Source organism: Zophobas morio, unplaced genomic scaffold (genome assembly GCF_036711695.1).
Source record: "Zophobas morio isolate AGI-343-1 ecotype UQ-CSIRO unplaced genomic scaffold, CSIRO_AGI_Zmor_V1 ptg000024l, whole genome shotgun sequence".
In the NCBI taxonomy this organism is placed as follows: domain Eukaryota; kingdom Metazoa; phylum Arthropoda; class Insecta; order Coleoptera; family Tenebrionidae; genus Zophobas; species Zophobas morio.
In genome coordinates this window covers 17,958,549-17,972,242 of record NW_026972129.1, presented here as the reverse complement: position 1 = coordinate 17,972,242, position 13,694 = coordinate 17,958,549, and the positions used below count along the sequence as shown (strand labels likewise).

General features: G+C 32.3%; 2 protein-coding genes across 2 annotated transcripts; one reads left to right on the top strand and one right to left on the bottom strand.

Moving 5' to 3' along the window:
* The first annotated feature begins 208 nt into the window (after window positions 1-208).
* LOC135134846 (myophilin) lies at window positions 209-7,907 on the top strand. The gene is made up of 4 exons (XM_064063695.1): window positions 209-431; window positions 6,941-7,077; window positions 7,223-7,427; window positions 7,481-7,907. Exons 1-4 carry the CDS (start codon window positions 378-380, stop codon window positions 7,649-7,651), a joined length of 567 nt encoding a protein of 188 aa, XP_063919765.1. The 5' UTR covers window positions 209-377; the 3' UTR covers window positions 7,652-7,907.
* LOC135134844 (snurportin-1-like) lies at window positions 7,779-13,584 on the bottom strand. Its single transcript, XM_064063694.1, has 6 exons — window positions 13,473-13,584; window positions 13,282-13,419; window positions 12,995-13,229; window positions 12,764-12,949; window positions 12,331-12,711; window positions 7,779-7,952 (listed from the first exon to the last, which is right to left on the bottom strand). The coding sequence occupies exons 1-6, from the start codon at window positions 13,484-13,486 to the stop codon at window positions 7,899-7,901; spliced, it is 1,008 nt and encodes a 335-aa protein (XP_063919764.1). The 5' UTR covers window positions 13,487-13,584; the 3' UTR covers window positions 7,779-7,898.
* Window positions 13,585-13,694: the final 110 nt, after the last annotated feature.

The following is a 13,694-nucleotide window of genomic DNA, read 5'->3' as shown; positions in this document are numbered from 1 at the left end:
GAAATCTCTGAACACTAATCCAAAGTTCGTTATTTTTATTCAGTGGAAAAGCTCCTCAGATCAAGCAACATTCAAAAAACCTGCCGAACCTTCCCGCCAATGAAATGACCCGCCGACACTTCAACCTTCAAGTATACGCCAATGATAAGAAACCTGTTTCGAGAAAACACTCCCAGAAATTTCAACGTTTGATCGAGCTTGTGTACCTCTGAATACCGGCAAACAACCGCCAGAGAGGGGACGTGGCATACGCATACTCGTTGGACTTCGTTCTTCTCTATTACTATAGCTGTTTCCGTTCTACGGTGCAAACGAAAGTATCGGCACTTCGCAGTCGATAGCAAAAGTGGTTTTGTGTGTGTTTTGAATTCAAAAAAATGGCTACTAACAGAGCAACCAAAAGCGGATTTGCTGCCGAAGCACAAAGAAAGGTAATACTTAGATAGTTGGTATTTTTTACAAAATAGTGCTTAAGAAACCTCGTTCGGTGGTAAGAGTGAGCAGGTGGTTGTTTACACCACACCTTGTTGTAGCGAGTCACTTCTCTATTGTCTGGGATCATTTCTACGAACACAGAAAATTCAGTAACTTGAAATGTTGATGAACTCACAATGCGCTGGATTCATAAATTAAAATGATCCACGTATAAGCGGGGCTTTATCTTTTTGCAGGCTTATTTATTTATCGTTGTTAATTCTATTTATCTTAAAATGATTGCGAATGCAGACGATTTTGTTCGGTTTGTCACACAACAGTTGCAGAATTTTTAATCGTGCTAACTCCGGGCCAAATTTCGCTACTGCCCTGGACAAGATGTAGGTCAGGAAGAAAATCAATATGAACAGTGTTAAGATGCAGTGATTAAGAATCGAGTAACTATGCAGATAAGATTCATTTTATGCACCGGCTGACCTTTGTATGCATTAAGTGTGGAATGTGGTGCGAAATAACTTTCCAAAAAACAATTTCACTTTGGAATTTGAATTTGGAATAGTTTGTAGTGCTTCAATAGCTGTGGGAACTCTTGCCTGAGTGGCTGCTGTCACATCTATAAATAGTGAGATACGATGATGGATGAATTTTATTTGATAAATAAAACCGCAAAAAGTTAATGGAGTTTCATGGAAATGAAGAAGAAAAAAAGAGATAAATGGATCAAGTAAATACTTAGTGCGATATATGAAGATGGACATTGATTGTTCCAGCTAATAAACGTCTGCGCTCCAATTAACACTACTGCAGGGACAGTGGATGATAATAAATACTTCAAACGATTTAATTTGTAACATTCATATATGGTACCTAGTTGCCACTTTTTAAGGTACCAACTGAACGGTTGTGCACCAGCCACTAATCCAGCTAAATGAGCAGATTGAGTACTCTTATCGATTGTGGATAACTCAATCCGACAAATACCTCCAATACCATACACGCACAAACAATGAGACTCCATGAACACGAATTTTAATGGAATAATTCATAGCTTTGTGTTCGTGACACAGCTTGCTCAACAGTTGTAGCCTCGAGAGATAAAAATTGGAATTGCTTTAAGCTAAATCAGCAACAGAGTTTGTCGTGTACCGATACCGACACAAATGCATCAACGGAAACCCTCATTAACCAAAAGATAAGAAAAGGGAAGTAGGAAACTGTTTAATTAAAATACTCATCGCGTGGACGTTGAATGTCAAGTGTTTCCTGATTGAATAACAAAATAGCTGGAATCCGACAGGACTCACATTACATGGTAAAACCATGCCATATGGTGAATGTTACCATATAAGGAGTTGATTCAGCAAATAGGTTTACTGTAGTGCTAGACATTGCGTAAGAATTTCCTTTTTTTGCATTCGATTTATCATACTTGATATTTCAATACAAAAAGAAGAAAGCTGGAGGCTGCAGGAATCCAGTCGGAGTGCATACCGCAAGACTTGAGACCTTCTGGTGCATCACTCTTTTTGTGTCATGGTCTTTAAGATAACGCTAGAGTTCACTGAAGATTACCATGCCAGTAATGATAACCGTTATGAGTCATGCAACTGCTTTAATTTGTTTGAACAGATACTGTTAATGTTAATTGGCAGATGGCAACTACGGTAACTTGAAAAGACTAAGACTATTTGCAATTACTGACATTTTTATAAATAGCTTTGTTGCTGCACTGTTGTTAACCACAGCAGGATATGGTGTGAAGTCTTAAGATTTTGAAACGTGCTTGTGGCACGTGCAATAAATGGATTTAACACATGTTATGCTCAGTTTTTGCTTCGGAATAATCACGAAATGATTCAGACTCGAAAGTGCACCTACACATTTAACAAATGTAACTTTACTTCTTTTGTAATTAATGCACAGAACATTCAAGAATTCGTATTCTAGAAGAGCCGGTTGGAGATAAAAAAATATTTGTGGTTATACCGACCTAAATTATCTAAGCAACATTTTTGTACTTGATTATTTTCATTGTTGCAAGGAAAGTGTCAATTTTGCGATTCTGTTATTGCCACTTTTAAGTGCCCATTTAATTTAATTTAAATGACATTTCAATAATCAGTAGGTAACAAATTTTGATTTAAATTAAATTCCATCGTCAGTCATGTCACTTTTGACAACAAGAAGTAAGGTGGGGTGACAGGTCTACCAATTTTAAGCAACATTTGTTGATACCAACTCAAACAATAATTCTTGATCGCACTGTATTTATTTCACTCCGAAAATCTCCCAGGATTAAATTCAAAAAAATAATTTTTAATCTGAAATTGTTCTTATTTTTTTTATGTTCGAATGGTAGGTGTAGGTGGTGTAGGTATTAAGTAATATTGACGAAATAGTTTAACTGTACTAACAACCATGAGTCTACTTCATTAATTCCCAGTTTTGCGTACAATTAAAAAATCTGTTTAAAGTAGAGGTCCCCTACAAATTAAAAACGTTTTATTTACAACGGTATAAAATTGCGCCATCTAAAAGCTTATAAAATTTTATTTTGATTACCAATCTATCAGATGACGAAATCGCGTAAAAAATATGTCCAATGTAAAAATAATAAGTTCGGTTTGTGGAAAATTATCGAAGCCGGAACCTTCAATAAAATATGACTTAATAGACATTTTTATTTCAGTTTGAAGCTTAAAAACTGTAGGCGGTCTATAATAACAGGGAATAACTAACAATGTGGCAACAAATCGGTACTGTACGGTTATAACAATCTTTGGTTGTGTGGACCATGACTTCACGCCAATTTGAAATACAATTTCGCATTGAATAATTCACTCAAAATAGCTAGCGCTTGTCCTTTAGTCCTTTACGAGTCATTCTGTGTCGATGAGTTCAGGTTCTGCTCCTAGAGGTGAGGACTTAGTACTTAAATATAATTTTTCGCAGCCACTTTTGAATTAAGAAATAAGTTCTAGTGATAAATAATACTTATAGTAACCAAGTATAGACAGAACGAAGGTAAGGATTTAATTATGTCAAAAGTGGCATTTACTGAATTATTACCTGTTATTTTTGACATGTGGAGTGACAGTCAGGTATTCCAGCTGTTAGTTATAATATTCCCCTATGTGATAGGGGAGCTTATTTAGTGAACAGAATGCAACAGGTGGTAGGCTTTTGAAAAAAAACACACTTTAAGCTTCCAAAACTTGCACAAAAAAAGTTACGTATTCATACCAACCGAAAAAAATTAATGCGGAAAAATTAATAGAAGAAACAACACCCACTTAAAAAAATAATATTTGTGGGCAGTGTCTGTATGCATACTAAAATCTAGATTTACTAGTAGACGAATCTGTTGAATAGCCATTGTTCTCCTTGTAACAGATTCAAGTCACTAACTTATTGTGTGTGGTTAATATTCGAGACGATAAAGTGATAGAAATAATCACAATATATTATTTGTTCATTATTTTACAATAACTCTACATAAAGTAGCAAAAAAGACGATTTTGCAGTACTTTGAAGTACTTTTCCCACGCCGCCTTAATTATAAGCCCATTTATTGTTCGCAACGGTCTAGAAAATTCACCTTGTCTCTACCATACTTGATGGTATCCTCCATCAATTTAATTCAAGTCTAGCAGCCGCTCAGGTGACTCATCATGACGCAATCTTAACGAACACTCAGGAACGTACAACGGAAATTTAAAAAAAAATCAGTCACCATGTATAGAGTGAATGGAATTTTTTGGAAAAAGATTGTGTCACTGATGTAAATATAGCTTACTAGAAGATTATCAAATAGTTTAGTTACTATGTACCATGAAACCGTATCACTTTCAGTCTTCGGCGATAATAATGTTTATTATATTGTTAATAATATTTGGTTAGAAAATTAAATATTTGACAACCATTCGAAATGCATTCGGATGGACATATATGGTTGTATATTTAACTATATCTAATGATTTGAAGATTATGCCGTGCTGTTCATAGGACATATCAATGGACACCGAAGTTATTTGTAATAATCGGTTATTTACTTTCTTTCAGTATTGTGTTCATGATTATATTTAGGCTTACTAGTTTCGAAATTTGATTACATAATAAGTAAACTGAGTATTTCAACGTACATTGGCTTGATGTTTTGCCTTAACCTGTCTGTGTAAGGTTAAACCTCACAAGCTTTCATTATTCTGAATAACACACTGTCGGAAAAAATCAGCACTGAACTTAAATTTTGAGTATAAAGTGCAAAATTCTGTATGGAGTGTTTAGTTGAAATCAAGAGGGAAATGTTACTTCACTGAACTATTCAAGAAGTTCTGTTCGAAAGTGTAGATTTATATCGATACCTTTGCACAGTATCGTGTTCTCGTTTCACTTTCATCGTGCGTTTCTCATATTAAAGTGGATAATTCTTAGTCTTAAGTATATTTTTAATTAATTTTTACTGATTAGGCAGTTAAATACTTTTTGTCTTACCTTCAAGATTTGAACGATAAGATATTTGATAAGCTAGTTGATTGATTGATTATTATTACATTTGACAGTATAATTTAATTTAATGGTCACTTAAGAGCTTATATTTTAATTTTCGGATAAATATAAGATTTTAGACAAACATTAAATTAGATCACAGAATAACTAACGCCGCTGGCGGTACGACTATGACAACTTCCTCCCCTTTAGTTCTTAAGTGGACCTGTCCGGATGCGTTTACGTCTACTGTGACAATACTTTTTTCTGCGAACTCTTTTCACTATAATGGATATGTTATGCATATCACAAGATAAACGGCGCTACTGAAAGTCGAACTATTCAAGGTTACTTGATATGTATGTGGGAGTATTAATTTGCAACAATGTAAGAACGACAGTAGTAACTTTTGGATTCTTACTGTGGTACGACACATACAACAAAGTGGATCAGAAGTGTAATATAAAAAAAATCCTGTCAAAAAAGTTACTCAAATATGTACGAAAATAGAGGAGACGTATAGTCTACTAAGAATATTATGAGCACACAGCAATCGTTAATTTAATCTGATTAAGAAAAATATGTCTTACCAATATAATCAAACCTTTATTTCTCTTTATGTCTTTCGAAACGAAATTATTATTATCACGAGTTATGCAAAGTGTTGACATTATTGTGCAAAAATTTTCATAAGTAGCATATTACACGTCCATTTTTATACAAACCACTATGACGGGAGTAATGCTGTATTACGTACATTACTAAATGTTTACCAAGTTCGTGTGCAAGAGTAATGTATGTTGAATACTAACTGTCTCATTACCCACATACAGTGAAAGTAGACATCAATAAACAACCATTCGGTAATAGGACAAAGTCTAGTAAAAAAAAATTTTAAAACTGATACTTATTTTCTTAATGAATATATATTTTCTGTAGAAGTAGTGGACCCCGATTAATGCTGCTAAACACAGTTTCGTGTAGATCGGAGTAGTAGAGTTCGTGCGCAATTAATTATTTTAATGAAAATTAACTTATGAAATTACGTTGGTTGTAATTCTGTAATAAAATTATTTCCTGTAGGTTTTGTTGGGAGATACTAGGTCTTCGTATCACATAAATACTATTTACTGCTTTGGAAACGAGTGCAAAGACAAAAACTGAACCTCAAAGTGTGCCAAAAGAAAAAATAACAAAAAGACGGCAACATTTGTTATAAAATGTGCTTACTAAACTCAAATTTAGGCGAAAATAACTGTAATAAATTTTATGAGAAATAATAATTCTTGGGAAACTAGAAAAAGGGGGAAAAAATGCAAAAGTTACTGACTTAAAATTGAAAATTATTACTTGCACGGTTGTGATTGATTTCAATCGACGATTGTTTTATTTTATGCTTCGTCTCGGCTGTTTGTGACAGTTTATAATTAAAACTGTTCATTCTGTGAACATACTACAATGATGGGAGTGGCGTTAAATAAATGAATTATCGCTACATTAAAAAAAAACTTGAGTTTGAAATCACGCAACTGATAAAATCTTATATGTGCGTGTTAACTCCAAATCAATTGGTGTAAATGACTCTATTAAATTTCTAGGTGTCACTGTTTACAACCGACTTAGATGGCAACGACACATTCACAAGTCATTAGTAAATTAAATTTGGTATTATAGACACTCATTATTTTAGTGATTTTTGTCGTCCTACTATCTTTATTGTGAAAAAACCACATCCCTTTGATAATAATTTCAACAAATATAAAAGTAGTTCCCTTTTATATTTGTTTAGAAGCCTTATAATAAACTTCCGTCCATTATTGAAAAGATAAGTAATGTTAAATCCTGTGGAAAGGCGTTAAAAGGTTGCTTAGTAGAGCATATCCTCTATTAAATGAGTGTTTTAACTAGTAATTATTTTTTGCGACTGTGCATTATCGATAAGCCGTTTTTATTGCCCCTATTTTTTTTATATTAATAATATTGCAAATTATAACTTAAACAAAAAAAATTGTTGCAGGTAAACGCAAAATACAGCGAAGAACTGGCCCGTGAAAGTCTAGAATGGATAGCATCCATAACAGGCGATGGTATCAGCACTGCCGGCGACATGGACAACTTCTATGAAGTATTAAAAGATGGGCAACTCTTGTGCAAGTACGTATTCAGTTGTGATGAATGTCTGACGTAACATTTCCTTTTACGATAATAGTTATATCCACAATGAGATCATGATTTATTTAAAATAAACAAACATAGGTACATTCAACGAACTCGTCGCCTTATCATTCACCTTTTACAGACTGGTTAATACTATCAAACCGTCAATTGTGAAAAAAGTCAATAGTAGTCAGATGGCCTTCAAATGTATGGAAAATATCAACGCCTTCCTGGAAGCTGCGAGAGAGCTGGGTGTTCCCGCGCAGGAAACTTTCCAAACGGTTGATCTTTGGGAGAGGCAAAATCTGAATTCTGTCGTTATCTGTTTGCAGTCTTTGGGGAGAAAGGTATGCTCGCCTACCTAAATGATTTTATTTTCTAATTAACTTTTTTTTTCAAGGCTGGCAACTACGGCAAGCCATCAATAGGACCAAAAGAGGCCGAGAAAAACGAAAGATTGTTCTCAGAGGAGAAGCTAAAGGCGGGCCAGACTATTATTGGGCTTCAGATGGGAAGCAATAAGGGGGCCAACCAATCCGGCATCAATTTTGGAAACACAAGGCACATGTAAAGACGTCTCTTCGTATTGTAATTAGGTTTATACTCTTATTTAGGTTTGATTTTCTATTATAAATTCGCACGAAGTGCCAATTTATTAGAGAGACACTATATAAAAGTAAAGGTCAGAAAAAAGTTGATTTTTTTGAGAGGACATGTTTATTTAAAAATTATTTTTTTAGGCTGTTTGTAGATTAAGATACCTATTTATTATTGTAACAACGACCAATAACTTCTATATTCTCTAATAAAAAGATTACTTACACGTTGTCACAGTCTATGCTTTCCATTTCCAGTATTTCTTCCATGTCCACCTGAAAAAAAGATATATTAGTATAACGTCGGTTATACATAAAACAGGGGGTGTTCTATAGTTGAAAAAATAGATATGAATGTTTCTCCTGGTGTGATTTTTTGTGGACCTTGTTACTATTACGACAAATTGGCCAAAGGTGATTTCTTAACTTCCCTCGCCCCTGAAGTGGAGTTCAACAAATCCCGCTTCTTTGAAAAATTATAAATATCTGATAACCTCTATAAAGTAAAAACCAGTGACGTATCCCGCTTCCGCGGGATTTTGGATGTGAATTTTTCAGTTCAATTTTTCATTTTTTTGTTTCTTCAGTTTTTCGATTTACAATTTTTCGAGTTAGGATTTTTAGTTTTTCAATTTTCCAACTTTTGAATTTTTAGATTTTGCAATTTTTCGATTTGAGTTTCTCAAGTTTTCAATTTTTTTCGTTTCGGCTTTTATTTTCTTTATTTTTTCAGTGATACGTTTTTTTAATGTTTCGATTTTATAATTTTTTGTTTTTCAATTTATTTTTAAAGTCATAAGCATGGTAAATTTTTGATCAAAATGTATTTGCTGACGCCCCCCCCAAAAATTGATGACGTTACCTCAAAATATAGCTGAATAAATCCTATCTTAAATGTACAAAATATGGTGAGTTTATACTTGTGATTTATCACTGCATTAATATTTTTTAGATTGTGTCTAAAAAAATAATGACTGAATCAGTTTATTTTATTGATTTAGTCAAGAATTGCAAAGCTGAATACTTTGAAATCTTGCAAACGTTTTGAAGTTATTGTAAGCATGGTAACTTTTTAGTCAAAATGTACAACTTTCGACCAATTTTTTGATTTATCGATTGATCAATTTTTGGGTTTTGGGATTTTTCGGTTATTAAATTTCTCGATTTTACCAATTTTTCATTTTTTGATTACTTTATTTTTCGATTTCTCTATTTTCCGATATTTCAGTTTTACGATTTTTCTATTTTTCTATTCTTCTGTTTCTCGATTTTTAATTTTCGGATTGTTTAATATTCCAGCGTTTGGTGTTTCTAAATTTTCTAATTTTCTATCAACCGATTTTTCGATTTCTTGATTTTTCGACTTTTCGATTCCTCGATTTTTCGACTTCTCGACTTTAGAGGTTTTGATTTTTCATTTCTCAATTGCGCAATCTTTCCTTGTTTCCTTGTTTCGGTGTCTCGACTTCTCAGTTTTTCCATTTTCATATTTTCGATTGTTTCTCGACTTTTCGTTTTCTCGATTTTTTAATTTTCCCCTATCTCAGTTTTTCTATGTCCCAGTTTTGAGGTTTTTCAGTTTCCTATTCTTCTATTATTTTTATTCCATTTTAAAATTTTTCGATATTCAAGTTTTTGGTGTTTCTAAATTTTCATTCGACTTTCCATTTCTAACTCTTCTCGACTTTTCGAATTTTCGATATTTTGATCTTCCCATTCCTCGATTGCCCAATTTTTCGGTTTTTCGATGTTTCGGCTCCTCGACCTTTTGACTATATTAGATTTTTCGATTTTTGGATATTTTGATTTCTCGATTTTGCAATTTTTTGACATTTTAGTTATTCTTTTTCAATTTTAGAATTTTTCAAGTTTTGGGTTTTGGGATTTTTCAATTTTTCGTTTATTAAATTTCCCGATTTTTCCAATTTTTCGTATATTAAATTTCCCGATTTTTCCAATTTTTCATTTCTCGATTATTTTATTTTTCGATTCTTCAATTTCTCGATTTTTAAATATTTCGATTGTTTAATATTACAGCGTTTGATGTTTCTAAATTTTCTAATTTATCTATCAATCGATTTTTTGTTTTTCGATTCCTCGATTTTTCGACTTCTCGATTTTTTGACTTTGGAGTTTTGATTTTTCGATATTTTCAATTTCTCCTTTCTCGATTGCTCAATTTTTCCGTGTTTCGGTGTCTCGAGTTCTGTTTTTCAATTTTCATATTTTCCATTGTTTCTCGACTTTTCGATCTCTCGATTTTTTTAATTTTCCCCTATTTCAGTTTTTTAATGTCCAAGTTTTGAGATTTTTCACTTTTCTATTCAATTTTTCTTCGATATTCGAGTTTTAGGATTTTTTAATTTTCGAATCTTCAATTTTTCGATCTTTTAATATTCCAGTTTTTGGTGTTTCTAAATTTTCGATCATTTGATCTTCCTAGATTGCTCAATTTTTCGATTTTTGGATATTTTGATTCTCCCATTGCTGAATTTTTCATGGCTTTTCACTTTCGCGATTTCTCGATTTTTCCATTTTCGATTCTTCCTCGACTTTTTGATTTCTCGACATCTTAGTTTTTCTTTTTCAATTTTTCGATTTATCGATTGATCAATTTTTGGAGATCGAATTTTGAGATTTCTCATTTCTTATGATTCTTCAATTTTTTGTTATGTTGATTTCTTCGATTTCTCGTATTTTGATTTTACGGTTTTCGATGTTTCAATTTTTCTATTTTTCAGTTTTATCATTTTTTGATTTTTCGACTTAAAAACGAAAGAGCGAAAAAACTGAAAAACGAAAAGTAAAAAAATTGAAAACTTGAACATCAAAAAATCGAAAATCAAAGAAATTGAAAAGTCTAAGAACTGAAAAATGGAAACATTGGAAAATTGAAAATGCGAAAATTTGAAAGTTTGAAAAATCGAAGAATTAAAAACTGAAAGTCGAAAAATCGAAAAGGAGATAAATTGAAAATTCGAAAATTCAACGAAATAGATCAGGTCAAGTCACGTCGAAATTAAAAAAATTCGAATATTGGAAGACCGAAAACTTGATAAATGGAAAAATCGAAATTTTGAAAATTGAAAATTTGCAATATCGAAAGGCCGAAAAGTCGAAAAATCGAAGAAACATTCAAAAACTGAAACGTCGAGAAATCGAAAAAATAGAGGAATCCGCAAATGTAAAAATTCCCAAAACAGAAGTGCCGAAAAGTTGAGAAATCGAAAACTTGGAAAATCGAAAAAAATCGTAAAATGGAAAAATTGAAAACTCGATAAATGGGAAATTTAAAAAAACGAAAAATTCAAAAATCAAAAAACGAGAAATCGAAAGATCTGAAATTAAAAAAAAAACGAATTGAATAATGGAAAAATTGAAAAATCGAAATGTCGAAAAATCGAACAAATGAAAAATTAAACCATGGAGAAATCGAATCATTAAAAGATCCAGAAAAAGTTGAATTCGACATGAGTTTTCAGGTTTCGATATTGAATTTTCAATGTTTCTGCTTTTCGATTTTTCGGAGTTTTTACTTTATAGAGGTAAAAAACAAAAATCTCAAATTCCATATGTTATTATTTAAATTTTCCAGTTTTTCGGTTTTCCAATTTTGGAAGTTTCACTTTTTAGATTTCGCAAGTTTTTATGTCTTCAGTTTTTCGGTTTTTGAATGTTTGTACTTTATGATTTTTTTTTCAATTCCAATTTTTGTATTTGTAATTTTTTGTTTTGGATTTTTATTTTCTTTTTTTTTGCAAAATTGAAAAATTTAAAAATCAGAAAATCGAGGAACTGTAAAATCAAAACGAAAAATTGTATATAAAACCGAGAAAATGAAAATGAAAAAATTCGGAAAATGCAGTTCTCGGAATAAATTACCTCCTTTTTTATTTTTTTTAGTCACTCTATAAGTAATTCTAAAAACTATGAGTGCACTGATAAACCACGAGTATAGAATCACAATGCTTTTGCATATTCAATGACGTCATCAATTTTTTGGGTACGGATAAACGAACAAATTTGATTAACGATTACCTTGATTACGATAATCTTAAAAGATTTTGCAAGATTTCAGACCATTCGGTTTTGCAGTGTTTCAAAGTTAAAGGGTAAAATGTTGTTATACAATTTTGATTTTTCTTCAAAAAAAAAAAAAAAAACTCAACAAGGATTCATACATCACAAGTGCACGTACAAAATTTGACAACAATCGGTCCAGTAGTTTCAAAGATTTTTTGTTTAATAAAAATTGATACACAGACGGAAACGGGATACCGCTTTTTCATACTCTAGAGTTCATATTTCTTAGTTTACCTACGCTCAGGAAGTAAAAATAAAGAAAATTGGAATAACTTGACATCGCATCGAAATTTCAAAAATGCATTAAAGTAGATATAGGCAATATAGAACATTAAATTAAAATACTTCATTCTTCACAACATTCAGGCCTTTTGAAACATTCTAATTATGCCACCTCATAAAACTTGTAAGGTTTGACTGAAGTAGTGAAATACTATATCTGTAATACAATCTCTATGGGCGAAAAAAAATATTCGCCTGCTGACATGGCACTCTTTAGAGACTCTTTCCCTCGCTACTTTTGTCCAACCTGCCAATTTTTGCATGGAAAAGTGTACATATATGGAATTACCGAATCGGGAATTTCTTCCTTCCTTTTCTTTTTAGACGCTAAATACTGCTGAATCGACTGGTAATCTTCTGGTTTACTGCAAAGATGTGAGGAGTCGACGTCAATATGTAAAATTTCAGGTATCATAAACGTCTTTAGCCACCCTACTAGAGGCGAGCGACCAAAAACGTAGTGCCCTTCTCGATGATAAAAAAGTATTCCATCAAAAGGTACTTTAGTGTCATTTACTATAAAAGGCATAAATAATTTATCTTGTACTATAGAACACTCAGCTGGTAAGTAGTCCATCACAACAAAATTAAAATTTTTCTGTGAATTTATTTCACACATTTCTGGATTTTCTTCAAATTTTGATTTAATCCAAAAAAATCTCATATGTGCCTGCAATAAATCTTATGTCAGTAAATGTAGACTATTTATTAATATCACATACCTCTGCATGAAGCAATGACACTGAATTCCAAGCAAGGACGTCATAAACGAACAAAGTATTCGTAGTTTTATTGTAAATGCAATCCAAGACAGTAAATTTATGTGCATATTCGTTATTTCCACCTGGAAGTTTGGATTTAAACTTAAAACTAATTCTGCCATTTCTGTAGTAACAGGTAGTAATTCCCTAAATAAAATTATTAAGAATTGAAAGCAACTACATATTTCTTACTTTATTTGCAACAACTAAATAACGGATTCCTTCAGGACACAACTTAATAATCCAATTTTCTTGAAAGTCATCTGGTACCTCCGTGAACCATTCAGAACCCATGAGTTTATAACCAAAAGGAACTTTTTTTCTACTCCGTCGTCTATTCGGAGCATCACACTCCATTAATTCTGGTCCCTCCTCTCCAAAAAAATGTACTAAGTCCCTTTTTTCGTCAAATGCTTGTTTCCTTTTTCTGTAATTGGTAGTTGGTTTAACCCAACAATTGTAACGAATTCACTGCTTACTCTTTTTGGTTTTGAAGAAATTCGTGTCTTTTCTTTTCAAGAGTGAAGGACATTGTCCTACCTGTGTACTTATAAATATCAGAAAAGGCCGACGTCGCATCGTTGCTCTCGTTTTCGTCATTTTGGACAAACCCATCTCTGAAAAAGTAAAGTTTTATACAACGTTATTGTAGAATTATTGATTAATCTACAAGTTTTCACCCATTTTGATAATTTAAGCGTGATTATAACACGGCATTACAAAATTTACATTAAGTACAAACACAAGTAACAGTGCACAACATAACCTGAATGCCTCCGGAACATTTGACACAGCTGTCACTATCACCATGGCAACCACGATCAGAGTTGCGCGGTTAATTTAAATGGGGGTGAGATTATTTACGAAATAATTCGAAAATCCGAAAGTTTCT

Bases quoted from the DNA above. Each gene is read 5' to 3' on its own strand.
- LOC135134844 (XM_064063694.1), bottom strand. The intron at 13,230-13,281 runs GTAAGCAGTGAA...TACCAATTACAG, and splicing joins TTTCTTCAAAACCAAAAAGA to AAAAAGGAAACAAGCATTTG. The intron at 12,712-12,763 runs GTATGTGATATT...GATTTATTGCAG, and splicing joins TGTCATTGCTTCATGCAGAG to GCACATATGAGATTTTTTTG.
- LOC135134846 (XM_064063695.1), top strand. From the start codon at position 378: ATGGCTACTAACAGAGCAACCAAAAGCGGATTTGCTGCCGAAGCACAA. The intron at 432-6,940 runs GTAATACTTAGA...AAATTGTTGCAG, and splicing joins CTGCCGAAGCACAAAGAAAG to GTAAACGCAAAATACAGCGA. The intron at 7,078-7,222 runs GTACGTATTCAG...CACCTTTTACAG, and splicing joins GATGGGCAACTCTTGTGCAA to ACTGGTTAATACTATCAAAC.